The sequence below is a fragment of the Tachysurus fulvidraco genome, chromosome 25 (assembly GCF_022655615.1).
Source record: "Tachysurus fulvidraco isolate hzauxx_2018 chromosome 25, HZAU_PFXX_2.0, whole genome shotgun sequence".
Classification (NCBI taxonomy): domain Eukaryota; kingdom Metazoa; phylum Chordata; class Actinopteri; order Siluriformes; family Bagridae; genus Tachysurus; species Tachysurus fulvidraco.
This window is the reverse complement of record NC_062542.1, coordinates 15,371,671-15,399,572: the sequence shown is the minus strand read 5'-3', so window position 1 is coordinate 15,399,572 and position 27,902 is coordinate 15,371,671. Positions and strand designations below refer to the sequence as shown.

The following is a 27,902-nucleotide window of genomic DNA, read 5'->3' as shown; positions in this document are numbered from 1 at the left end:
ACTTGTCATCTTCTCACGATGAAATGATGTAACGATCTGAACGACTTTTGGAGTATTTCAGATATTTAATAGAGATGGAAGTATTGAGGTTATATTCATCACCTTTAATGTCCGACAACGAACGAGTCGTTTGAAAGGATGTTTTAGGCATGAGATGTTAAATGGGTTCACACATTAATGCCACTTTATCAGCATGTAAAGGAAAACAAAAAGCACTAAATATATTTAATTATAATAATATAATTAACGCAGCAACTTATAAATTCGACTTGGATCTCAAAAGAAAAAAAATATGGTATCAATATCACAACTTTTAGCATTAGAGGAACTGAAGATAGAATATAGTATATAGTAGTATGTAGTATATAGAGCTTATATAATGAAACAATAAGGAAAAATAGAATAGTAATTATTGTAAAGAAAAGGAAATTTTAAATATCATTACGACTGAAAGACAACAAGCGATTTTTTCCCCACAGACTATTCTGTGATTTGTCGTGTTATTGCACTTTTATCTTATTAATCATGTTTTATACCGATATCTTCACAGTAATCCAAATGATGTGAAATACATAGTTGTACTATAGATGTATTAATCAATCAATCATTCACATACACATGAACACTTACACATTTGTAGTTGTATTTTATTGTTGCAGGACTTCAACACGGTCACACAAGCATTATAGAAGAGAAGTGTGACGCCGCAAATATATTACACACCGGTCTTATGGGATAATACAGTTTAAAACAGGACAAAATATCACCACAAGCATCCACCAGCGTTCCACACAATAAATATTAACTCCATTTAATTGAACGCATCTCTCAAATCGTCTGTACAGAGAACGCTGGAATAATTATTACACCAGATGATCTCGAGAAAAAAAAAAAATACATCAACAAAAGAGGATGAGGCAGTAGAGCGGTATACGAAAAAATTTAACACACATCTGAAACACTTACAGAAACACAAATACAACCAACTACTACACATACGCACACGTATACACACACACACAAAATGGAGGAGGTTCTTGACGATAGAATGCTTTCTTCTAACGCTGCTCCATTAAAGGAAGGGGGAAAAGAAAGAAGTGGAATGTCGGTGGATGGAGCGAAGTCGGAGAGAGCACGACAGCTGCATTCAGCTGATTGGGACTTAGTCCTCCAGGGTACGGAAAGCGTTCTGCATGTCCTCGTGCAGCTGCGCGTAATCGGCTTTAATCTTCGCCTCTCCCTCCTTCACTGGGTCCTGAGAGAAAGAGCAAGTGATGATAAAGTTGATCAGTGTTCATTTAGTCTTTATATATATTTTTAATAGAATATTTATATGAAAATAATTCATCTCGATATGTAATAACATTTCCTTTTATTTTTGGTGTAACACAATATCATTGTTAGTGCATCATCTTTTAATATAACATAACTAAACGTTGTGGCTCATGTGGTCTATTGCGCTTAAACCACAGAAATTTTCCATTCCAATCCAAAGGTCAATTCCTTACCAAATAAATAAATAAATAAATAAATAAATAAATAAATTGAAAATTTATTCTTTCGTCACAGTTAATGTTGTGGTGCGTGTGGAAATGAAATAAAGGAGAGCTTTACAGAACACAGAACTTTCTCTTAGTTTTAAAGCTTATTAGACAAAAAAGAAATCACCACATTATAGATTATTATCATTAACCTGTGATTTGCAGCTGCACTGATTTCCAACCATCAGATCTGAGAATTCAACAGCAATGTGGTAGAAAACGTAATAAAAACCCATCGATGTTTCGAAGTTATCGGTTATCTTTTTAAAAGCCTGTTTGTGAATTAGTGAGTTAGAACTCGAACGTCTATAAAGCAGAATAATTATAAAAATCCACCTTAAATTTCATGGAGCTGATCTTGTAGAGGATCTCGCCCATGTGCTCACGGATCATGGCCCAGGTGATCTTGTTGTCGCTCTGAGCCGTGGTCTCCACCGCGTGCCGGGCCATGTCATAGAAAGCGATCATGTTTGACAGGATGCCCACTGTCTTGTAGAATGGACAGAACCTGGTGTGAAAGAAATCGATAGAAATTTAGGTTGATTTGAGCTTCTACATCAAACCATGTAACTGTTCAATGCTTTACATAAACAGACAAACCTGTCGTATGGGGTGTAACCATTCTGCTGCAGGAAATCATCTTTAATCAGCTTGGCGACTTCAAGGGTGATCTTATCTGTCTCAGCCAAGGAAGCCTGGTGCAAAAATAAATAAATAAAGTACATTTTACGCTTTATGTACTGTACAAACAGCTGAAAGTAATGTTTTTGGAACAAAATAAACAGAACTGTGTATTTTTTTCTGTTATCTCTCAAAAAGTCCCTGTTTTTGTTACCAGCTCAAAAAAAAAAAAAAAAAAAAAAGCAATGATATTTATGATCTTTAGAAAACACTGATCCATTCTTTAATCCAACACACACATAGCACACTCAAACCATGTTGTAATAATAACTCTACTTTCTGAGAGTTTCTTCATGTTTAAAACAGATTCATGCGATCTTCCTCACCTTGCCAACAAGCTGGACGATCTCAGCCAGATCCTCTTCCTCCTGCAGAATCTCCTTAGCTTTAGTGCGCAGCGGCACAAACTCTGGGAAGTGCTTGTCGTAGTATTCGTCCAGTGGTCGTGTGTACTTACTGTAGCTGATCAGCCAGTTTACAGACGGGAAATGCTTCCTCTGGGCCAGTTTCTTATCTAGACCCCAGAACACCTGAAAAGAAAAAAAACCCCAAGTGTTTATGAAAGCACAAATGTGGTACTGTAGTGAAGGAATGAAAAAGGAGTTCATTGAGTTGTTACCTGTACAATACCCAGTGTAGCAGATGTCACAGGATCTGAGAAATCTCCACCAGGGGGCGACACACTGCAGAAAAATCACCCTCATTATTCTTCTAACAACCACAACGAGACCAAATATCAATTCAGCCTGTACAGCTATAAAACATCATAGTTTTATCATTAGAGGATTTAATAAAAAATAACTTAAAAATAACTTACGCTCCTACGATGCTAACACTACCTTCTCTCTCTGGATTACCGAGACATTTCACACGGCCGGCACGCTCATAAAACGAAGCCAGACGAGCCCCCAGATAGGCAGGATAACCACTATCTGTTAACCACACACACACACACACACACACACACCATTAAAACAATGATGCACCTGCAGGAGGGTTTAGCAATTAAAATTAATCAAAAATGAAGTCTCATTTTTAGAAGGAAGCTATGAAAAGATGCTTAAACCTGGAATCAAAACATATAGGATCATGAAAGAAATATAAATAAAAAGAGTCAAATAAAATGAAATAATGCCACAGGGAATCAAACAAACTAATAATTGGCTATTTATTTACTGTTATTTTGTATTTGCTTAATCGTCCCTTCCTATTTTTGGACACAATGTAAAGCAATGCAACACAGTTTAAACACTATATGATGTGTTATGGTTATGATCATCATCATCATCATCATCATCTCACCAGCAGGCATCTCAGCCAGACGACCCGAGATCTCCCTGAGAGCCTCAGCCCATCGTGAAGTGGAGTCTGCCATCATGCTCACGTTGTAACCCATATCTCTGAAGTACTCAGACAGAGTGATACCTGAAGAACAGACAAATAAAATAAAGACACAAATACAAAAATAAAACAAAGTCTAAACCAACGACAGCTGCTGGGTCCGATACCTGTGTAAATAGACGCCTCTCGAGCAGCCACGGGCATGTTGGAGGTGTTAGCCACCAGAGCGGTTCTCTTCATGATGCTCTCCACCTTCCCATCCACCTCCATGGTTAGCTGTTAGACAGACCAGAGCATTGACCATTGTACAGAGTTCCATCATAATCAGCTTCCAGAGCGAGCTTCTGCTGTGCTGTTTCTCACCTCAGGGAAATCTCGCAGTACTTCTGACATCTCATTACCTCGCTCTCCACAGCCCACGTAGATGATGACGTCACTGTTGGAGTATTTGGACAAGGACTGAGAGATCACGGTTTTGCCACATCCAAAAGCCCCTGGGATGGCGGTAGTGCCCCCTTGAACACACCTGTCAGTAAAGTAGACATTTTAACACACAGCTCTCACACATGCTCTCTCATGCGTGCTCACACACACACACACACACACACACACACACTTTCTCTCTCTGTAATCTACATATGTTTAGTGATCCAGATATCTGTAGATTTTTTTTTAAATTACAAACAACTCCTACGACTCAGTTCCCCTCCCACAGCTCTAACCATCCATCCATCCATCTTCTACCGCTTATCCGCGACCCAGCTCTAACTCTCCACTTCACAATAGATTTTTTAATCACAGACACAGTTATTATTTTAGTTTCTTTTTAGCTTGTGGACATTTTCTAAAAATGTAGGTTCCCAAACTATAATAAACTACTAGTCTAATATAAAGTGTTGTTCCTCAGACCAGAGAGGTAGTGAATGAATGAAGGATCAGTGGAAATGCTTCACACAGCTCATGTTAAGGAACACAGCCTTTCTTTCAGAAGAGATTTTTAAATAATGCAAATCCTTTTCATTCTAAATGCTACATTTAATTACCTCCCTGAAACAAATAAACAAGTAGGTACATCTGACCGGTTAAACCAATGCCAGAGTTTTTGATTCACAGACTTTTTTTATAATGCATGTGTGTGGCACTGACGGGAAAAGGGCGTCCAGCACTCGCTGGCCCGTGAGCAGAGGATGATTGGCAGGTAGCTTCTCTGTAACGGGTCGGACCTGACGCACGGGCCAAACCTGCACCATGGTGAACTTTTCCTTCACTCCTTCAAACTCCAGCTCCAGCACCACATCCTATAAACACACCAACATACATACATACATACGTTTGTGCGTCACGTATATACTCCATACAGACTCGATGTTTACTTCATCGTTCAAATAAAACAGCCACACGGCTCACCGAGACGTCGTAGTTCCCAGGCGGTGCCACATAGGTGACGGTCCCTCGGTTTTTAGGTGGCAGCATGATTTTGTGTTTAATGAGAGAGTTCTCGTACACAAGACCGTAGATGTCTCCTCCGGTGATGTGGCTCCCGACCTGTCAAAGAAAACGGAAGAATGAATCTGTTCAAATAGATTTGGTGATTTTGACAAATGAGTCGATGTATTTAACAGTTAAGACGTAGTTAGAGCTTCGACTCTGAGCATTAAAGAAGTAAGAACCAAGAGCTTATTGACGTCTAACTGTGTGCTATTTGCTATGTGATCATTAAGTCTTGCTGTAAATCTAACAGTCATGGCCTTCAGTTCTTATAGATAAATATTTATACCATCACATCACGGCAGTAAAAACAAACATGTCATTGTCCAGGCTCAGGCTCTAATTGGTCTTTATTAAAGGCGTGAGCGTATCAGCTTCAGCAACCCGACTCTGAATACGTTTAATTATTGATACAGCCAACTCTGAATACGGCTCTATGTAGAGTCGTCCAGTTTAAAGAGAGTGAACTGACCCATTCACGTCAATTCTCAGTTCAGTTACATGTATTTTTTCTTGGATCTTTAAACTAGTGTTTTTCGATATTACAGTATTTAAACCATTTCTTGAAGTTAAATCAGAATTTATTAACCTGTAATCTTAAATCATAAAAACTATGATGATGAAAACCTTTTGGAGAATTTTGTTCGTTTGTTTAATCCTCAGTCATCCTCATCGTAAGTCAAACTTATTATGCATTTTGAGATAAAACGTGTCGATTTCCAGAGTACATACCCGTAAACTCTTGGAAGGTGAGAACTCCCATTTGCTGTCACGGTTGAGGGCACCGATGTTCACGCCTCGGGGGATGTAAATGCTCTTGGTGAGATCGTTGATGTCTTTGAGTGGACGCTGGATACCGTCAAAGATGGAGCCCATGATGCCAGGTCCCAGTTCGACAGAGAGGGGCTTCCCAGTACGCAGGACCGGGTCACCAACAGAAACGCCGGCTGAACACAGCTCAGGAAAAATATTCACCATGCTGAACAAATGACTGACCTTATCCACTGGAGCAGCTCCGATGCTCCGACAAGACTTCTGAATAAAAGAGTCTAATCGACTGTGTGTGAAGGATACAGGTTTCTTCATACACCTGAATGGTGGCCATATCTCCCTCCAGACGGATGATTTCTCCCACCAGCTCACTGTGGCCTACACGCACCAGCTCGTACATTGCCGCCCCGGCCATGCTGGACGCCGTCACCACTGAGGGATGAACACACAGATACACACCAGGCTTTTATAGAACACAAAGAAACGTCTAAACACTTTAATGTAAATCCTGACGGTCAGATAAATCAACTTGAATATTTTTAAAGAAATATTGGAGCTTTTTTTTTTTTTACTGACCAGGTCCAGAGACACCATGCACATATCCAAACTGTCCCTCGTACTCCTCATCTCGGATCTTGGGCAGCTTGGAGAAATCCATGTTCAAGGCGTGAATCTAAGACCACAGAAATCAGACCACAACGTGTAAGGAGAACCTTCTGTGATTCCATCATAACGTTTGATCAGACTTATGTCTTCAGACCATCATCTCCACCAAGTGTTTCTTCTCATATCAACACAACACAATCTTTCAGAAACAATTCCCTCGTATTGTCGTATTGTGTATAATATATATATAAATAATATATTATATAAAAATCTAATTAATATAATCAAATTAAGACACCTGAAATAAACATCACAATCGCTTCCACCATCTCGGATTTGTAGAAATTCCATGAAAACCTCAATGTTTTTTTTAACGTTCGACTTCACTTTAAAGAAAACACCGTCTGCCCTTTTCCACATACATCAACTCACAGGTACTCATGATTGGCTGAGTCACTGTGATTGATAGCAGGGAAAGACTAAGCCGATTGGCCCTGCTGTCAATCACAGTGACATAGCAACATGACTAGTTTGCTCTCTCGGACTCTGAGCCAGAGACGGCTGTATCATTGTCGAACTCACGCTATCTCCTTTTGGATGTTTTCGCTTCTGAGCCTGAACGGTGCCACTTCACAAAACTGAGTAAAGTGAAATTTACAATATGAAAATGTATAGAAATATAATAACACGGACATGATGTAAAGCCAAAAGCACAGTGGCTTAGTGGTTAGCACGTGGTTAGCCTCACACCTCCAGGGTTGGGGGTTCGATTCCCACCTCTGCCTTGTGTGTGTGGAGTTTGCATGTTCTCCCCGTGCCTCGGGGGTTTCCTCCGGGTACTCCGGTTTCCTCCCCCGGTCCAAAGACATGCATGGTAGGTTGATTGGCATCTCTGAGAAAAATTGTCCGTAGTGTGTGAGTGAATGAGAGTGTGTGTGTGCCCTGCGATGGGTTGGCACTCCGTCCAGGGTGTATCCTGCCTCGATGCCCGATGACGCCTGAGATGGGCACAGGCTCCCCGTGACCCGAGGTAGTTCAGATAAGCGGTAGAAAACTAATGAAAGCCTCTATGTGTCATTGTTCAACATACATTTGTGTCACTTTTTATACAACTGAGCTTTTGAGAGTTAAGGGCCTTGCTCAGGGGCCCAGCAGTGGTAGGTTGGTGGCCCTTGGATTCAAACTCACCAGCTTTCGATCAGTAATCCAACACATAAATCACTAAGCAGAAATGAATTACATTAATAATCTCTTCTGTAATCTCAACACCTCATAACTCTCGATTCCTCGCTATAGATCAATAAGCATCATCTCTCCCTTCATAGGAAAGATCATTTCCATCCATCTTTTCAGGCATAAAATGAATTATGTGTTTGTTTCCTTCCAAACAGCTGAACTTTCAGGATCTTCAGTAGAGAGTCACTGGGAGTTTCTTTGTTTCCATCAACACCAGACTGACAGATATTTTAAGAGTCGACTCGAGTGTTAGTCACGTTCATGTGAGAAGCCTGCGTTTTTCCTTTCCTTCATTCCTGCGATTAAAGAAACATCCGCAAGAACACGTTCTCAGCGTCTTGATGGAATAAAAGACGATTGATGAAAAGCCGTGCTGATTGTTACTAAGCACTCCTTACTTTAAACTTTACCATATCAACAATTAGGTACTTCTATTTACTAAATAACAGCTAATTAGTTTTAAGAAACTGTTTAGTAACGAATTAATTTTCTGACCAATCAGAATCGAGAACACGCCTCTGGTGAGAAAGTATGAAAGGAGTGAAATCTCAACCATGAACAATTGCACTGTTAAACAGCCCAGAAATACAGAATTCCGTAATAATAAAGTATCCACAAAATAAAATTCATCACAGAGGTTTCATGGGTTCAGTGACAGTCCGTGTATCCGGAGCGGTTCTACAGCGGGGTCACATGAGCGTGAGCATGGCTTGTGACTGACTGATGAAAGAGGAAGGAGGAGTAAATAAGAGCTTGAGTAATTCTGGCAAATCTTTGTGGATGTGACACTTCAGCACGAGTGGCTGTGAGGAGAAACGAGACTACTCGTACGTTTGGATCGAGCAGATTTCATCATTCTGTCTGTAAAATCAGTTGGGAATTTATTCTTGAAGAAAAATTAACCAACTCATTTTCTGTAACAAGTTCTAAATAACGCCCTCTTCTCCTCCTCCAAACTCCAAAGTGGAACATACAGAACATTGCTGTTTCAGAGACACTAAAGTGATTTTGTGTGTGTGTGTGTGTGTGTGTGTGTGTGTGTGTGTGTGTGTGTGTGTAATACTCTGTTGAGCAATTTCCTAAATAAAAAGCTGTAATTAACCCAAACTATAAAATCCTCCTCTTTGTCTTAGGCTCAAATTCCTGTTTGTTCCATTCCTTTTATCTCAATGGCCTGAAGTTCCTCAGAGTAAAGGACATTTGTATAGAAGCTTCCATAAGAAGGAAGTACATGATGACTGAAGATCTTCCGTTCTTAGAGCTGGAGAATTAATTATTTAATATCAAATTATTTAATCAAATGTTTGGGCTGATTTGTTCTGTGATATTCAAAAGTAAGCAGTATACGACAAAAAAAGTACAAGTTACTACACAGATCAATGAAACTAACTGTATCCCAGATTCGGTTTAATCTAATCCCAGTTAGTCTAATCCACTCTCTAGTCCTGATAACAGTTACTAAGATTAAACCCCATCGATCTCATGCGACCAAACTGGGACTCTGACCTTGTAGGAATCTTGTCTTTTTTTAGATGTGAAATCAACCCAAAGATCATCGGAGACAAATCAAAGAGAGAGAGAGAGAGAGAGAGAGAGAGAAAAAAAGATACTTATGGATAACAGAAATGTGGATATTTTCCTGTCTGAAATTGAAAAGACCACAGAAACAGGAAGTTGTGGCTCTCGGCAGCAGGCGCGTGACTCCTGTAACTGATAGACTGAATGTATTACAGCGTTTATAAGCGGTTTATTACAGTGTGTATACAGTATTAATAACGGTTTCTGACAGAGAGTCAAACTACTGTTTGAAGATAGTCATCTTAATTTAAACACATTATGATGCTTATATTAATATACAGATCTGGAAAATAAATAAATAAATAAATAAATAAATAAATAAATAAATAAATAAATAACATGATCACAAAAGGAAAAAAAGGACAAGATCTTCCTTTTATGACCTTCAGGCAAACATTAGGTCATAAAATGAAGAAGTTGGAGAACATCGTGTGACCTGCAGGACCCTGAGCTCACAGCTGCTTTCTGGAGTTACAACCAGTTTATCAATGCAAATTGAAATGCTGATAAATCACTGAAATGGACAAATGCGGATTAAAGGTGTGAACACGGATCAAGGACTGAACACCTACGCGTGGGGGGGGGGTGTTGAGGGAGATTCTGCAGTCACGTGACCATCACATCAGCTGTAGGATTTTCATCCAACAAAACAAATCTGAATGTTTTTCTTATTTATTTACTATGATAGTTTAATAAAGAATATTACATCATATAAAATATATCAAAGTGCGTCGGATTTATTTATTTATTTCAAAATCTTAAGATGCTTTGCTCAGATGGACTCGAAGGTTTATTACTGTTGTTTATTTGCTGTCGTTTTTTATTCTGGCACGAAAATAAAAAGAGAAATGTTTTATTAAAGCAAAGGATGAATGAAATCGCGTGAAAACGAAGGTGCAGCTCGTTTATTCTCAAGGTTACAGAAGGGACGAATCAGCATCACAAAAAACAGCCCTCAGAACACACAGCGTTCACATATACACGTGAATGCGTGACAGAAACACGTGACACCAATTGTTTAGTATGAGAAATTGTCCTTCTATCGGAAGAGCAAATTCCTCGCATGTGAAAACATGCATGGCAATAAAGCTGATTCTGATTAGATGGAATTAGCTTAGCTACCTATGCTAGCTACCTGGGAGCTAAATGAATTAGGCCAAAATAACAGCACGACTTTCGAATAGCTTTAAAAATAAAAACAATCCTGGGATCGTAAGCGGTTAAAATATAAAGATAAAATACCTGAAATTATGTGAAAGATCGGAGAAAGTCCCTGATTCCGTCTGCCAGGAGAAAAAAGATGAAAAATAATGCGACTAAGAGAACAGATCAGCTGACTTCATTCACTCGACGGTCCTTAAGGAACAGGAACAGGAACACACAGCGCCCTCTAGTGTAAGCAAGTGTAAATACGGATTGTGCACAGCGCCCTCTAGTGTAAACAAATATAAATACGGACGTGCACAGCGCCCTCTAGTGTAAGCAAGTGTAAATACGGATTGTGCACAGCGCCCTCTAGTGTAAACAAATATAAATACGGACGTGCACAGCGCTCTCTAATGTAAGCAAATGTAAATACGGATGTTCACAGCGCCCTCTAGTGTAAGCAAATATAAATACGGATTGGCACAGCGTTCTCTAAGTCTAAGCAAATGTAAATATGGATGTGCACAGCGCCCTCTAGTGTTGGCAACCGTAGATAACGATATAAGAAGTGCTATCTAGTGGGAGCAAACGAATATATGGTTGTGTGCAGCGCCCTCTAGTGTGAGTAAGCGTATGTACAGATATATACAGCGCCCTCTAGTGTGAGCAAGCGTAAATACTGATATAAGCAGCGCCCTCTAGTGTACGTGGAAGTAAATATGTTCAAGAGGTAGTATTAGAAAGGTATACATTTTGAATAGGTAAAATAACGTAATTAATTCAGACGCATGAAACCATTCATTTTTAGAAAAAAATTTTTTGTAAAAAACAAACAAACAAACAAACAAAAAACAATAACGTTCAACATTAAACAAGTCGGGTCAAAATGATGTGTGTTATTACTATTTCGGTGTAGGTTTTGTTTGTTTACTTAGGATCAAACCAAACTAAATAACTAAATTTTAAATAATACAATGGAAGTGATTTCATGTTTTTTAATTCAAGCTTTCAGGTAAATTATCATTTTATAAATTGCAAACTTCTGTAACAGTTTTCTATAGACTTTTAATTTCTTAGTTTAAAGTATTCTGGCGTCACTTCCTGTGTCCATACGCCGTCTTTTCTGTTTGTTGCCGTTCCTCGGAGCTGCGTTAATTCTCCTATCCATTTTCATTAAACCCCGCCTCTAATTCAGAGATTGGTTAATAAGTCATACCACAAGGCCTAGCCAGTGTTCAACCAATAGTAGATCAAGCGGTCAGATGGATTTAACCAATTGAATCGCAGGAGGCGGAGTTTACCTGAATACGGGTGTGGGAAAAACACACTGGCGAGCAAATTGACAGCAGCAGCATTTGCTAGTCTGTTAGCAACATACATGTGGAGGGAACAGCACCGAGAGTTGCTCGTAGCCCAAAGTTAGCACAAATTTCCCTTTCTTTCGTATTTGGACAACATTACGACGACCTCGGTGATTTTTAAACCACGAATAAGTTGAGATAAAGATGAAAGGGTGAGTAACGGCGTGTGGTTTTATCCACCTTTAAGCCGTCACAAAAAAGTTTTTCCTCCTTCATCTCTTTTTTCAGCAGGGGAGGGCGGGGGAGTTGCTAGTGATGCTAACACTAATGCTAACGCTAACGCTAACTTACCTGCGAAAGAATTTCAAGCCAAGACGAGAAATTCTAACAACAGATTATTTTAAACCCGAACGTTCTGTTAGACTTCACAATAATCCCTTTAGGTCACATAAATAAACACTCAGGGTTAAGTGTAAGTCTGGGGTTGTACAGTAGTAAAATTAGCTTAGCTTGTGGTCGAAAGTAAATGTAAAAAATGTTGAGTCAGACTGTGCAAAGCTAGCATGGTTAGCATGGCACATTTACTCACTAAGTGTTCTTCAGTGACTTTAGTCTTCTTAGAGGTTTAAATGGGTTTATTATGAATAACAAGCAGCTCATACGGAACAAAGCTAACACATTATGTACATAATAACGTGGCTAAGCCTAGCTAGGACAGTTAGCTATAAAGCTAACGCTAAGCACTGATTATTCGCTCAGAGAGAAATGTGAGTTAAATGAGTGAGTTTGTAGTTAATAAGTAAAATTAACTCATGTTAATGAGGCATGTACTTCTTAAACTCCCTGAGAGTGACATCCTCAGATGTGAGGTTTTAGGAGTTGGACAATGAGCTCAATAAGAACATCGCTTGGTCAAATTTGATGAGATTATTTTAAACCTGTTTCTAATATAAACGCAAACCTGAAGTGGGCGTGTCTGGATTTCAGTGTCAAATATAATAAATCACTTGTCTGTTCTGATTAGCTGTTGCTCACAGAGCTCATTTGTTATTCAATATTTATGCAAATTTGCAGCAGCCAGTAAAGGGAAACGAATTAAAGTCGATTTTGTACAATGTTCAGTTTGTGATCTTTTAAGATTACGAGCGGTTCCCTTTCACATTAGGACTGAAGTCTACAGCAGACGTTTCTCTCTGTGAGATTAAACATCAAAGATCCTGCACCAATAGACCTGCATCCCCCTCACTGCTGCCTGTTGGTGGCTTGTCGGTGATCAGCGTTTGTTCATTCTGAGTAAGCTGGGCTTTGCGGTCACATCATAAAAATAAAAAAAAAGTTCTTTGGACGCGAGTCGAGATTGTCGACAGCCGTCATGGAGCTATTTTGGCTAAAGACAGTACATAACAAAGTTTGCAAGTGCTGCTACGATGATCATCTAAAAGCCACCGATAGGACAATGGCACAGGATCATGCACAACTCACACCGTAAACATGAGGTAGAATCTGATAGCATATGCTAAGCTTTGCTTAAAATCCAGGGAAGATTTTGGGATCTTGGACAGCGTGACAAATAATGGTCTTAAATGAACACTAAAAACACTGAACGTTAAACTAGCCTTAGAAAGAAAAGACAAGTATCTGCTGGTTCTCCCTTACTTTAAAGGCAGATGAAGCTCTGGGTTATTTTTGTAGGTATCAGGAGCTGCACCTGACTGCACGTGTTTAATCAGTTGATTTTGGGTTTTTTCCTTACTGTTATGTTTGGCTTTTTTTAGTGTGTCGTGAGGTGCTGCACACACACCAGTTTTTCACAAAAGCTTTCACTTCTCAGGGTCCAAGGAAGAGAGAGGAAGAAAGTATTTATTGCTCTCTTGTTACCCTCTCCTGGGTCAGATCCTGCCCTGTCCTATCTGATCCCCAGCTGTAGCAATGTCCTAAAAGTGCAGCTGTGTCATTTTAGCATGCAGTCATCCTATAAATACTGCTGTCATTCCCAGACTGGTGTCAAGTGAAGGCAACAAATAAACCTGATGGCGATGATGAAGCAATGCAGAGATGTTTTGGGCAACCCTCATTTAATAACTAAATATAGCAGCTTTAAATACTGTATCAGTGAGAGTTTTGCTAATATCTGCCTCAGTTTTTGTTGAAGCTTTTGTCTTCTACAATGTTGTTCTGTAGTGATGAGCGTACAACCAGGTTGAGCATTCTGCTTTTGTTCCAGTAGCCGGATCGAGCTGGGGGACGTCACCCCCCACAACATTAAACAGTTGAAGCGTCTCAACCAAGTCATCTTCCCTGTCAGTTACAACGACAAGTTCTACAAAGATGTGCTGGAAGTAGGAGAGCTCGCTAAGCTAGGTAAGGCAACTAGGCATCAGGTCAGAGACATTTAGATTTTTTAATCAAATCTGTATTTCTGACATTTGTAGCTGAAGTTTGATTGATACAGACAAGAATTTCGTTATGTATGAATTAAAAGTTGTATTTGTTGGCACTTGATGTTATGGGAAAATGATCACCTTTGAGATGCCGACGGTGATGCTGTTCATCACGTCATACAGTTTTTGACCATTTCCCTGTAACTGAATGGCAGTTTTTTTTAGTTCTTACACAGTTGCTTTTGGATCAGATGTACCATCAGTCATGCTTCTGTTTTGCAGCGTACTTCAACGACATCGCCGTGGGAGCCGTGTGCTGTCGAGTGGATCACTCTCAGAACCAGAAGAGATTGTACATCATGACACTTGGCTGCCTCGCACCCTACCGCAGACTGGGCATAGGTACAGCTTTTCCACATAAAGCAGGACGGGACTGAAGTTTCAAAGCTTCGAGCCATGGGAGAAACTCTTATATAATCTCAGAATTTCTTTTATTTTTTTTTATTTTCTTGTTTTTAGTGCAGCACAACTCATCAGGTGACATTTGAAGGAAAAATTAGTATTGTGTTTTTAATTCTGTCTAGAAGTGGTGAAATTTCCTAATTGTCTCGTTTGTTTGAAGGAACAAAGATGCTGAACCATGTGTTGAACATCTGTGAGAAGGACGGCACATTTGACAACATTTACCTGTAAGAATTTTGGATTTATCCGTATAAAACCAGTCTACTGAGTAATGTAAGGATTTAATGAGCTCTGACATGAGCAACAGGTGTATTATCCAGTCATTAGTCTTCCTTCAAAGTGTTTTGTTTGCTCTTTTCCATAAAAGTGACATTTTCCGGGCATCCAGAATCATCCCAAACAGCCACTTTGATCATATGGAGAGAACATTAACTTTATTTTATCTTATCTGATAGTAATCAATTAACAAACCTTCTGGCCAAGAATAATCCTAATTTTTTTCTCTTTTCTCCCTCAGTCACGTGCAGATCAGCAATGAATCTGCAATTGACTTCTACCAGAAGTTTGGTTTTGAGATCATTGAAACAAAAAAGAACTATTATAAGAGGATCGAGCCGGCAGACGCCCACGTTCTCCAGAAGAGCCTGCGGAGCCCGTGTGAGCCCCCAGCAGGAGACCTGCAGAAGGTTGAATAGGAGCCGGAGCACGCTGGAGAGATGGATCTCGGCCCCGTATTCACGAAGTGGAACTGTGACCGATGCCCCAGGGCCTGTAGATACACCACTTTTTTCGGAGGGCAGTTTAATGAGAAAAACGAGTTCATGACAAATTGCTGAATTTTTATTTTTCAAAAAACAAAACTCAGTCCCCATCAGTTTGCATTTCTTTTTTTTTCTTTTCTTTTTTCTTTTGTCATGTAGAGAGTTGAAATTAGACACAAGGGTTTTTTTTCCAGGCAGAATACATAAGTGCTCCAAAAAGCTGCTTACTTGTTACAGAGTAGACACGGTGAAGGTTAACTATGTAAGCATATCGTTCAGTTTGTTAAATCGTTAATGGCAAGGGGACACAACGTTGTTGTTGTTTGAACAAGGCGATAGCTATTTTAAAAATAGGACTGTTGTTTTTGGTGAGAGCTGGTCCTGGCTGGCAGCATTGGACGCCACACTACAGATCGTCTCCGTGACCTCCGGACCTCACATCACCTTGCCACCTGAGCCCAGGGATGCAGATGTGTTCAATTTTACAGAATGCAGGGGGGGAATATTGCACGTGATGTAGTGTCTCTTTGCTGTGCGAATCTCACCGATCTGCCTCGCACAGGATCTTCTCGCCCCCTCAAGCCAGCGTGAACACGGTCAATCGGTTTGAGAGTGAGAGATCAGGTGTGGGTGTGTAGGAGTGAACTCCACTCCTGTTTCTGAATGTCTTTGCTTCTCTGCCCATTATTTAAAGTCCCCTTTAGATTTTTTGTTTTGCATAATTGCTGGTTGGTTCATGGCTTTTCCTGGGGTGCTGTTGATGCGTCAGATTTGAGAAAAGACTGTAAGTGCCAGTTATGGAGAGGAGGTATGCTGTTGGTCCAGTTACCCCAGAATATGAGACACTTTTAACATAGCACGTGGCTTTTCTACACACTCACCTTCCACGTGCAAGAAATTGATTTTAACTTATTTTGAGATCCTTTTTTCCAAGAACAAACTGATCTCAGATGGTGGAAAAAGACAAGTACTACAGTGTGAAATACACTTTTATTTGTTAATTTAACAAACCACATTGATGTGAGCTCACATAATGACATAATGTAACCGTCAACATGGTTTATTCAGTAGTACATGTGATTGTATAATATTGGGGTTATGCACAGGAAAACTGCAACCGTTATCATTTTTCTTGAATGGTTTCATGCTGAATTTTGTCCTCCATGTGTCTACACACAAATGGCATTTTGTTTTGCATATTTGTAAGTGTGGATTGATATATATTTCAGCAGTCTCCTCTTCGGCACACTGGCAGCTATAAACATACCCACAACATGTTGCTATCATTTCAGTGATGTTCACTGACAAAAAAAAACAACTTTGTTTTTTTTTTTATGCGCTGTGGGTTTGGCGTAGTTTGGTTATAGAGGTTCCTTATGCTGAACTTGGATTTGCAGGCCAGACCCCAGGGGAAGCCTTGACACTGCATGCCAAGAGGGATGTGCCCTTTCCATTGTAGTACAAGCATGTTTTCTTTCTTTCTTTGGAAAATTTTGTCTTTTCTGGAGCTCTATATTGTAAAACTTTTAAAACCTCTAAATAAAATACTATTTGCATTATCTGCCAGAACATGCTTTTATAATGCTGCACAAAATACAAAGACGTGGGTTATTGCGTGGTTATACAATACAATTTCGCTATCATGAAAATGATCTCATTTTTTTTCTGCGGGATCGTGTGGAACGTTTTTTTTTAAGGTTTGTGAAAAACAATTACAGTCGATAAAGTTAAAGCACTTGGTTTGATGTTAATGTGCATTACTTTGGCTCACGACAATTGTGAATATAATATTTTTACGAAATACTTTCTGTCCTCCTTTTCAGGGTAAATATATATTTTGGTAAACGGTATAAAAGAATATTCAGGTTATTTTATTATAGGGATATATCATAAATTATTAAACATATATTCTGTGATACACGTCATGTAGCTTCACGTATCACCCTTGTGTGGATTTAATTTTGTATGGGATAAAATACATTTTTATTTAAAAAAAAATTAAAAAGTTATTACTCTATATTTATATAGTTATAAGCAAGCGTTCATTCAGATTGATCGTCTCATAGTAAACTCAGCAAATTGACCAACAAGCAGCAGATCGACATGCCACGCCCCTTGCTTATCGTCCTGCTTGTTATTGGTCAATATCGGCTCCTTCGTTGTGATTGGTGGATGTTTAATCCGCCCCGCCCATCATGTTAGTGCCTGGCATTGAGAAAATGAAGTAAATCGAAAAGGATCAACAAAGTTTTTCACCGGGACAAAAAAAATGCCGAAGCTACCGGTAGGTTTTATTATGTGATCATTATCGAAATTGAGATAATGATATAATCGATCATTTTAGTTGTAATTTAGTTGAATGACCCTGTAAGCTAGGCATGTTGCTAGTAGCTAGCATTAGCTCCGAGTCGGTAGCTAGTTGTTTTTAGCTCTAATGCTAGCTGGCTTTCCGGTTATGGCAGCGGTGATGACCTGAGTAGCTGGTTATAAAAGTGAATAAACAGGTTATAAGCGTTATTTTACGCATTGTAGCCGCTCAGTAGTTGTCGGGTATTTATGACGACGATCTTGTCCGTAAAGTCAGCAGCACATTTAGCGCATTAGCTAGCAAGCTAATATAACTGTCAGGGCAAATTAATGTAAGTTTCATGTCATCGATTTCCTTTCAATGTTTTCTATGCAGACTTTATACATAACACAATTAAAGTTATTTAATTGCATACTGTAGGTGTATCAGGCTCTTACATGTACCTGGTCACTTACTAGCCAATTTTAGCACAGTATGCCTTGGTCATTTTATTCTTTACTTGTATAAATAATCTGGATGTAGAACGTCATTTAAAAACATCAACAATGTATTAAATTGTTATGAAAACCAGTTTGGATTGGAGCTTTGGTCCAAAATTCTTGTTTATGTTTGTTACACGCTGACTTTGGAATCATTTTGTAGACACTTTACAGGCATCATAGAACCTGGAGTCAGAGCTTCATAAACATGGGAATCATTTAAATGCTGTCCCCACCTAAATATATGAGATGTAATCTAATCTAAGTTTTATAATGAAGGAAATTTTATTTATTTACAAATGAACTTTAAATCAGACCGGATTACCATCTTAAAAGTGGGCAAGAGATGAATGCCTTAAATTTAAAAAAAAAAAAAAAAAAAGGACAAATGATCTTCAACAGCTCTTTAAGCAGATTTCTTCTAATCAGGCCTGTTTGACGTTTCATATATAACCGGTTGTACCTGTGAGCTTGTGATGTATTGCACTTAGCTAAGTATGTATGCACCCATGTCACATAATTTTATTGTTTGTTGTGATCCTGAAATTGGACCTGTGTTTTGGACTGGTGCTCAGGTCATGTTCACTCTTGCTCACTCGCAGACAGATGCTTTCATGAAGGACACAGCTCTGTGATTCCTGAGTTTAAGCTGGCATACATAATACTCTTTTGCCCACTGCTGGAAGGTATGTTTGTTTATTAAATGACTGTTCTATGGTAATACACTATTGTTTATTGTTAAAATATGATTCTGTAGGTAGGTGTAGATCATTGTTTCTATTTAAATTTTCTCTTAAGGCTGCAGGGCGTGCCACAATGCCAGAGATAATACAGAATCAAGCAGAAACTACCCAGAAACCCATCCGGTAAGGATCTATTTGATTTATTTCCTTACGTTAGGTACAAAACTGTACATGTTGTGTTCATGATGTTGGTACTCGAATGGTACTAATCACTTGTAACTAATCACTTGTTCGCATTATTAAAGTTTCATTTCTGACAGATGTACAAAGGCAGTTGGCATTAAAGGAAAAGAACATGTTTTAGAGGCATTTTGCTGTCACACTTTGGCTCCACTTGTCTCCGTAAACTGAAGTGTGATTGCAAATTAATATTGCATTTTTTTTAAACTGATCATCTTTATCCTGTGATAAAACGTATTTTATCCTGATTGGTATCCTCTCGTTCAGAACACCTCTGTCTCCATCCACAGGATCTCCATTATTACCACCAAACTTTCATCTATTGTGATTTTTTTTTAATTCTATTGCGGTACTAATTGTATTTGTTTTGTTCAATTTCAGGAGGAAAAAAAACAAAGAGACGCACAATGCGGGTAAGCGGGTAGTGGTAATTGAGAGTAAAGTTACATTTTTTGCAGTTTATGTTCATTGTATATGTAATAATAATTTAATAATGTTATTTCATATTGTGTACATATGTGTAGATATAATATGCATCTCTAATATGTATATATGTACATATGGCACTTTAGACATAAAATCTTGACCATATTATAAATTACGACTGTAAAGATATTTTAACAGTTTATGCCAAATTTATCACTTGGTGTTTTTTCTTTCAATGTACAATAAACACTCGTGTCATTTAGTCGAAAGGCACCGCAAAGAGAAGATCAATGCTGGTATCAAACGAATTGGAGATCTCTTGCCTTGCTCTCAAGCCTTAAAACAGGTAATGCACTTTGAAGTTGGAATGGAATTCTAGTACGATAAGCTTGCACTCTAAACCCGACATACATTTATTTATTTATTTATTTATTTATTTATTTATTTTTCTTAGAGTAAGAATATGATTCTGGGGGAAGCCTTTCGTTATATCACTGAGCTTAAGCAACAGAATGATGAAATGCTGCTCAATGGAGGAGACAAAGTTCAAGGTAAGAGGTTTCTTTCTCTCTGGTTGGCAGGATTTTAGGTAACTGTGTTTTAAGGTTTCCAGTAATTTGGCTCCCAATTATTGTAATAGCAATATTTTGTTCTTTTTTTTATTATTATTATTCTGAATCCCAGCAGTGTCATTTGAGTGCATTTGTGAGCGCATTTGTGGTAAAGTGGGGTTAGTGATTTTCTCCACGTTTGTTTAGCCATTATTGTACAAGCAGCACTTTGTGAATGGTAATTCAGTAAAATACAAGAAATGTATATAGTAAGTCAATGCTTGGGATTGTGAAAAAGAGTGCTACTGAATCCCAAGCATTGTGAGTTGAACCTCTACCCAGCTTTTGTTAAAAACTATTTTAAACATTTCTCTACAGCGGAAGAGATAAAACGCCTACGACAGCAAGTGGAGGACTTAAGAAAGGAAAGCGCTCATTACATTGAGCTTCTCAAAGCAAATGGGATCAACTTTCTAGATGATCCCACTATCCACTGGAAGGGCAAGCAGAGCTGTGCTAAAGTAGCCAAAATAACACCAACTCACTTAATGTCGAAGGAAATAATTGTGTACTCTAATGAGAATCTGGCTTCTTCAGCAAGTAAAATATCTGCTCCTTCAAATCCTGTTTCTCATTTGAATAAGCAGCCAGTAAATGCTTTGACCATCCAACCATCAAGCAATGTTCAAATGGGTCCAGGTCTTGGTGTTCCAAACGGAACACAAGTCAATGAAATGACAGTCTCGTCTGCTACATCGTCACAGATTCCCCTAGCAACTCTTATTCCTGCTGTGTCCAAGCCCCATCTCACAGTCGTGGAGCAGTATGCTGCTGTGGCACCTGTTGCTCCAAAATTGCCCCCTCCTGGGAACTTTGTTACTCTTCAAGGATTATGTCCCAAGCTTGCAGTCACTGCACCTAGTCCTCAACAAACTCAGCCAGCCAAGCCTACACCAACTATTGCATCTTCCACTAGTTGCACAATGCCTGTCCAACTTCAGCCTGTATTTAATCTGTCCTCCTTTCCTCAAACTGTGGTCAGTAACACACTTGTTTCCGATGCATCTTCAGTGCTGCCACAGGATACTGAAAGCATGTCTCTGGTTCAGACATTACCAGGCAACTCTGCTCATCTAAGGACCAGTGCAGCTAGCAGCACACAGACTACATGGACAACGCTACAGCTTACTGGCAACACGGTACATCCTGTCTGTCGATCTTTGGCCACAGAAGCCAGTAACTCTGGGCATAATATTTCACAACTGTCAGTATGTCCTGTTGTGGCAAATCCCCAAGTTCATCCCATTCCTCTTCAAGTGCAAACGCAAGTACCTATGCAACTGCAAACCCCTAAATCGACATGCATACCTGTTCGGCCTAACCCTCCCCAGTTGTTACCAGCTGTGCTTCCCTGTCCTCAAACACCTGTTACTCAGGCATCACTTATATCCCAGACCTCTGTGGTACTTCATCAACCACCTCTTATATCCCAGACAGGGTTAGCTCAACCTACAATTTTACCCAAACCAATCCCTCCATCAACTCAGTCTCACACATACCCTGCCATACAACCCAAGCTTCATATCCATCATACCATGCCATCTCAGCATGAACTGCAACCCACTATACCATCACAGTCAGCTGTAATACCCCAGCCCCAGTCTGCAATTGTGCCTCCTGTTCAGCAAATACTTGTGCCCCAGACTCAAACCACCACATTGCCAGTACTTCAAACAATGCAGGTTGTGCAAATGAATTCGGATGGAACCCCAGTAATTGGGACATCCCTGCCTCAAAACAATCCAAATGTTGTTATTTTGCAGCAGGCTAATGCATGTCCGGCACCACAAGTAATTAGAGAAGATGTAACCAATCAAGCAGCATGTCAGCACATTGTTATAATCCAGACACCAACAATGGCACCTACTCAACAGAACCATCAAACTAGCATAGTGCCATCTGTAGTTACCACGTTGGCTAATCAAATTACCACCTCCAGCAATCCCTGTCCCATTACTGCTCAGTCTAAACAGCTGGTTCACATCCTTCCACGTCCTTTAGCACAGGCTCAGACACCGGCACCTCAGACTATCACTGTGAATGGACAGGTTTATGTCTTACAGTCAGTGAAATCAGCAGACCCTGGGAGCTCTCAGGTTAGCCAAAGTGCTACACAAATTATTCAACCCACCTGTGAGGAACCGAACACCAATGTCACATTGAATTGTTTGGGTGCCCTTACTAGCCTTAGCCAGAGCATTTCACAAGTTCCCAATCAAAGCAATTCACAAGTGTCCAAACAAAGCAATGTACAACTGCACATTTCTCAATCTTCAGACACTACAGTGCAGTCTTCGATGTCCAAACTGGCTTCGGTACCCACTACATCCAATGAATCTGTTCTACCCTCTGTTGTACCCGTGTCAACACCAGTAAGTTGTGCAGTTAACATTCTGCCAAAGAAGACAAATGTAGCTGCTCTAAACCAGCCCAAACAGGTGGCAATTAAAAGGGCCAGACCAGTCAAGAGAAAAGAACCTAATCAGAAGAGAAGCATATGCAGAATTGCTGCAAAGCCAGCAAATAGTATATCATCTCAGCCAAATGTTACACAAGGTCATTCATCCACCATAACAGATATTCACTTTATGAACTCTGCCAATGAGGATACGAGTCCCCAAACCACTACTGTCAGTACATCTATGGCCATTAGTCTTACTTCAACTTGCAATCCTTCTACAGCTGTTTGTGTCAGTTCAAATAGTAAATTAATTCACAGTCCGGTTAATTTGGCAACAAATACAGATTCTCTAGAGGGCAATGAAGCAGTTCAAAGTCACAGAAATGTTGTTGATGCAACTCCCCCATCTTATAGTAAAACAGTTGGCACCCTTAATTCTGTTACTCCCCTTGATGATAACTCTGTAATTCATGCCAGCAGTGAACCTGTTTTAACTAATGATATCGATCTTCAACAAAACAAATCAACAGATAGTGTTCTCTCTTCTCGGTGTAACACATTGAACAGGGCTGTTACTTCTTCCACAAAATCAATGATGAACGATAACTCTTCATCCAGTGCACTAATTTCTCAAGATAAATCAACAGTCAGCAGTTGTTCTACTAGTTGCATACGAACAGAATCAAGTCCTAATTTATTTCAGAACAGAACCACACTCACAAGTGTCAATCCTACAGAAAATAGTTTGAAGATTTCCTCTGTCGAAACTGTACTTCTCCAACCCATGAACACACCTTCAAGCACAAGTGCTGATCCAACAAAGAGTCTAGAAACAGGATCCCTCTTGGCAAAGGTTCCACAGGTTCAAACGGAGTCTGCAATATTAAAAGCTATAAACACTTCACAGATGCAGACATCTTTTGTTTTGCATCCCACATCATCAGCTTGTTCAGATCCATCAGATACAACTCCTCCAGTTCTACACCAGGAATCCAGGAATTTGAACACATTCAACAAGCTTCTTAAGCATTCAGAAGCTAATATGCCGGTGACAACTGCTAGTCAGATTAATTCTGTTAATGTCAAAATTAGTCAATCAAATTCCAGCAAAGACCTTAGCAGAGGTGAACATTCAAGTGCTACCAGAGAAAACATACCTGATGCAGATTCCTTCTTGCAAAAAGACACCATTCTTTCACAGGAGGTATCAACAATGGGAAATGAATCATATGATTCCTCGCTAGTTCAGAATAGACAGACTGATTCACCAACAGCAGGAACTTCAAGCAACAGAGGCTTTTCAGTTGCATCACTACTTCCAACTGGTCAGAATATTACTGCATCTCCTAATACATTTGCATCTTTTAGTTTCACCTCTGAGCAGGCAGAAATCTTAGCAATGGCTGCAAGGGCTATATTTGAACAAGACAGCCCAGGAAGGAAAAGCGATGTCTGCAGTAGTGAAAACCCATCAAGTACAACTGCCCCCAGATGGGATCTCCCCAAACCCCAGCAAACACCTATAAACAAAGAAAGGGTGTCAAGTCAACAGTTAAAGCAGGCAAATCAAGGTGACGTAACAGTGTCAAAGTCTTCATCACTAGTTGAGATTTCTGGCATCAATACATCTGGTGTCCAGCTTCCTCTGAACACTGCTTATTCTCAGTCACAAGCTAGTACTCTCACTAGTCTAAATGTTAATAATCTCATCAGGCCAAGCTCTGTCCAGTCTTACCCAGGGTCTCCAAACATTGGTCAGCAAGTATCTGTTCCATCACCAGGGGGACCAATTCTAGTGTCTCAGGCATCATCACAGGTCACCCAAAGCTGCTCTGGCCCAACACAACTTAATGAATATACACCTTTGAAAAGTGCACTAATGAGAATTCACATAGGTGATGGAATATCTGAACGTCATCAAAAGGATATGCCAAAAAGGTCTGCCCAAGAGGACCTTGTTCTTCCTTTAAACAAACGCTCAAAACCATGCCCGTCTGGTAGTATTGCTCGGATAGATGTTAAGGGGTCTGAACATGTCCAAACAATGTCTGGACAAATTCCCCCAAATTCCTCATCGGTTATGACTGGAAACCATTCTGACGGAGGAGCTGCCCTGTTTTCTGGAAACACTTTTATGACCACTGTGCTTCGCCCATCTGAAGGACACTGCCCTTCTCAGCTGACACTGCATGAACAAAACCAACCTAGTGTGTTACACTTACAACAGGGACACCTACAACATAACACACCACAATCTGGACAGATCCTGGCAGGAAGCCATTACCTAAAACATCAACACCACCAAGAACAACAGAGACACCTCTATCAACTTCAGCATCACCTTACACAACCAGACACCCAGCTCCACAATATTCAACAGAGGACTCTGCTGCAAGAACAAAATGCCCATAAAAAGAGAGTTGTACGAGGTGGTCAGACCGGACCACCTGTTAATTTGCAAAAGCAGCATCATTTGGAGAAGAATCGTGTGCAGCATCAACCACAGCAGCAGTCTCAACAGCACCAACAGCAAGCTCAGCAGCACCAACAGCAGCAGCAACAATCACAGCAGCACCAACATCAGCAGCAACCACAACACCAACAGCAAAAACCGCAGCAGCTTCAACAACAACAACAGCAGCAGCAGCAACAAATGCAGCAACAAGGTTCACATCCAAGGCATCAACATCTTCAGCAACAACTTCAGCACTTTAGTAGACAGGAAAAGAATTGTGAGGGCCAACAAGCAGCCCCCAGGACTCATCAGAATAATCATTTGAGTCAGCAAGACCGCCAACCAGGACAGGATCATGGGGCTATGCAAAGGTTAATGGGATCGCGCACTTTAGATCAGCAACTAACTTCACAGGCTAATAATCCTGTTTCGCGTTCTACAGACCTTGCTTGTACTCCATCACGACAGGAGCGTCATCGGCTGTCTAGTTATTCTGCTGAGGCACTAATTGGGAAGACTTCATCTGCTGGTGACCAACGTATGGGACTTCATACATTGCAGACTGCTCGTGGCAATTCACAGGATCAGTCTGAATTACAGGGTTATGTTGATTCCTCACATGGGAAAGGAAATATTAGTCATAACAATCAAGGCAGACTAACCCAAGAACACTCAGGGGCTCCAGACATTCAACGGATATCAGAGCGTTTACCTTTCAAGACACTTGGCAATGGGCCTCAAATAAACAACTTTGAAGTGTCTCGCAGTGGAGATATGACCAGTAAATCTGTGGCTTCAGCTCAGAGGGGTCCTCAGCCACAAACTGGATTTAGAATGGGAGCTGGTTCTTCTGGTGATGGACGTATTCGTGGTACATATGGGACCCATCCTTCAGCACAGGGGCTGCAACCTGGAGCAGGGTTGCCACGTGAGCAGGACTCATGTCATCAGAGCTTTATGCAATCTCTATTGGCTCCACACCTTCCTGAACAAACTGGTCACCAGAGAGCTGCACAAGGCTGTCCCCCAGTGAGTATAGAGTACAACTGCATACCAGGAGTTTCTTCTGGGGAACTTCAGGCTAAAGTCTCAAGCCCTAATTTACACCCTACACAAACGGCTCCCCCCATGCATCTTGGGGACAACAATAAAGGGCACATTTCTCAGGTTAGTGGAAATATACATGGTTCATCTGTAAGATCAGTTTTGCCCCATCCTCCCCCAACTCCACACAGTAGCTCTGATGCAGGCCGTGCTCAAGGCTCTTCCAGGTCGCTTTCAACTGTCAGTCAGAGAACCCATCATATTGGGCCAGATCCCCAGAGCTCAAAAATCCGCCCAGGGGATCGACCAAGGTCTGGCAATTTGAGACCTGTAAATACATTTGAACCTGAAAGTCCATTGCCGCTTCCATCAAGTGGGGGAGTACTGCTTGGACGGCCACAGTCAGGTGGTGAATCTCGACGCAGGAGTATTGTGCGTTTCATGCCGGATGGTGCACAGGTTGGCAGTGACAGCAACTTGGTTTCTGATCAACATCTCACCCAGAACTTTGGCTTTTCCTTTATTGGTGATGGCGGTATGAATCCTCCACCTCCGATTAATGCAAATGCGTCTTTCATTCCCCCAGTCTCACAGTCCAGTGCCTCGCGTACCCCTGCTCTACTTCCTGTGGAGCCTCAGAACACTCTGCCTTCTTTCTACCCTTCATATTCACCTGCTGCTCATCCAAGCATTCCAAATGATATTCCTATACAGTATTTTTCTAACCAGATATTTACTAGTCCAAGTGCTGATAAGAGTAGCACTACTCCACTAAACAATCGCTTTGGATCTATTCTTTCTCCACCCCGTCCTGTGGGCTTTGCACAGCCAAGCTTTCCGCTGCTGACTGATATAACACCAATGCCCATTGCAAACTCCTCAGGCATTACTCCTCATTTATCCAACTTTAACCTGACCTCTCTCTTCCCTGATATAGCTTCAGCGATGCCCCCTGATGGTTCCTCAATGCCAATGTCCCCTCTACTGTCACTTGCAAATACTTCCTCCTCAGACTCTAGCAAACAGTCTAATCGCCCAGCTCACAACATCAGCCACATTCTTGGGCATGATGGGACCTCTGCTGTTTAATTTATAGTAGCAAAGAAAATATGGTTTACGGCAGCATGACATTAAAAACATTTCTTCTAAAAGCCTATGCATAGATCAGCTCTAATTGAACTCGTGTTTGCTAGAAACATGAATAACAACGGAGTTGTTGATGCCTATGTGACTAAAGAAGTTACTAATTTACATTATGCCACAATACATTCAAGCAGTTTTTGTGAACGGTCATAAGCCTTCACTGATTGTGGAATGCCCTGCGATGGGTTGGCACTCCGTCCAGGGTGTATCCTGCCTTGATGCCCGATGATGCCTGAGATAGGCACAGGCTCCCCGTGACCCGAGAAGTTCGGATAAGCGGTAGAAAATGAATGATTGTGGAATACGGATTTAAAGGACTTGGGAGTTTCCGAGTTTTCTCCATCTCTTAAAGAGACTAAAGATCTTTTTTTTATTGATTAACAGAATACAAGTTAAAATATTTTTACTTATTTATGGAAAGTGTGTTTTTGTAGATATTTGTAAATATACAAAGGTGATTATTAAAATGGTTTTGTTTTGTAAACCGTGATGCCTTTTATGCGTTCAGATACTTTTCTATAAATGTGAACATTTTTGTGCAAAGCAAAAGTATTTTGTTCATATATATATACACTCTCTCTCTCACACACACACACACACACACACATAGTTAGATATTAAAATATTTGATTTAGGAATTATTTTAGCAATTACAATACAATAAGCTTGGCATTGAGATAAGCATACTAGAAAACATCACTAACAATTACCATGGATAATTCATGCATATTTTACTTAGTGGTGCTATGTTCAATCTGCACATTATTAGGTTACAAAATTACATGAGGGATAAGAAAGAGTTTGGCATTTAAAAGCATC

The 27,902-nt window shown here is 40.2% G+C and overlaps 3 protein-coding genes across 5 annotated transcripts; 2 read left to right on the top strand and 1 right to left on the bottom strand.

Annotated features, from left to right (window-relative positions):
• Nucleotides 1-629: 629 nt before the first annotated feature.
• Nucleotides 630-10,642, bottom strand: atp6v1ab (ATPase H+ transporting V1 subunit Ab). Its single transcript, XM_027176073.2, has 15 exons — nucleotides 10,485-10,642; nucleotides 6,399-6,495; nucleotides 6,126-6,254; nucleotides 5,784-5,998; nucleotides 4,971-5,108; nucleotides 4,710-4,861; nucleotides 3,927-4,089; nucleotides 3,731-3,839; nucleotides 3,525-3,647; nucleotides 3,040-3,154; nucleotides 2,842-2,905; nucleotides 2,549-2,752; nucleotides 2,142-2,236; nucleotides 1,878-2,049; nucleotides 630-1,255 (listed from the first exon to the last, which is right to left on the bottom strand). Exons 2-15 carry the CDS (start codon nucleotides 6,478-6,480, stop codon nucleotides 1,163-1,165), a joined length of 1,854 nt encoding a protein of 617 aa, XP_027031874.1. The 5' UTR covers nucleotides 6,481-6,495; nucleotides 10,485-10,642; the 3' UTR covers nucleotides 630-1,162.
• A 1,052-nt stretch (nucleotides 10,643-11,694) lies between these two features.
• Nucleotides 11,695-16,852, top strand: naa50 (N-alpha-acetyltransferase 50, NatE catalytic subunit). 2 transcript variants are annotated; one of them, XM_027176558.2, is made up of 5 exons: nucleotides 11,695-11,901; nucleotides 13,917-14,050; nucleotides 14,353-14,472; nucleotides 14,693-14,759; nucleotides 15,050-16,852. In XM_027176558.2, the coding sequence occupies exons 1-5, from the start codon at nucleotides 11,894-11,896 to the stop codon at nucleotides 15,225-15,227; spliced, it is 507 nt and encodes a 168-aa protein (XP_027032359.1). In that variant the 5' UTR covers nucleotides 11,695-11,893; the 3' UTR covers nucleotides 15,228-16,852. The 2 variants fall into 2 exon arrangements, with proteins under 2 accessions (XP_027032359.1, XP_027032352.1); XM_027176551.2 differs by having other exon boundaries at nucleotides 11,699-11,901; nucleotides 13,914-14,050.
• Nucleotides 16,853-17,447: 595 nt separating this feature from the next.
• Nucleotides 17,448-27,567, top strand: LOC113661248 (basic helix-loop-helix domain-containing protein USF3). Of its 2 annotated transcripts, none has more exons than XM_027175295.2 (7): nucleotides 17,448-17,577; nucleotides 18,683-18,766; nucleotides 18,879-18,946; nucleotides 19,385-19,416; nucleotides 19,693-19,775; nucleotides 19,884-19,980; nucleotides 20,359-27,567. In XM_027175295.2, the coding sequence occupies exons 3-7, from the start codon at nucleotides 18,897-18,899 to the stop codon at nucleotides 27,027-27,029; spliced, it is 6,933 nt and encodes a 2,310-aa protein (XP_027031096.1). In that variant the 5' UTR covers nucleotides 17,448-17,577; nucleotides 18,683-18,766; nucleotides 18,879-18,896; the 3' UTR covers nucleotides 27,030-27,567. The 2 variants fall into 2 exon arrangements, with proteins under 2 accessions (XP_027031096.1, XP_027031105.1); XM_027175304.2 differs by having other exon boundaries at nucleotides 17,454-17,577; nucleotides 18,656-18,766.
• Nucleotides 27,568-27,902: the final 335 nt, after the last annotated feature.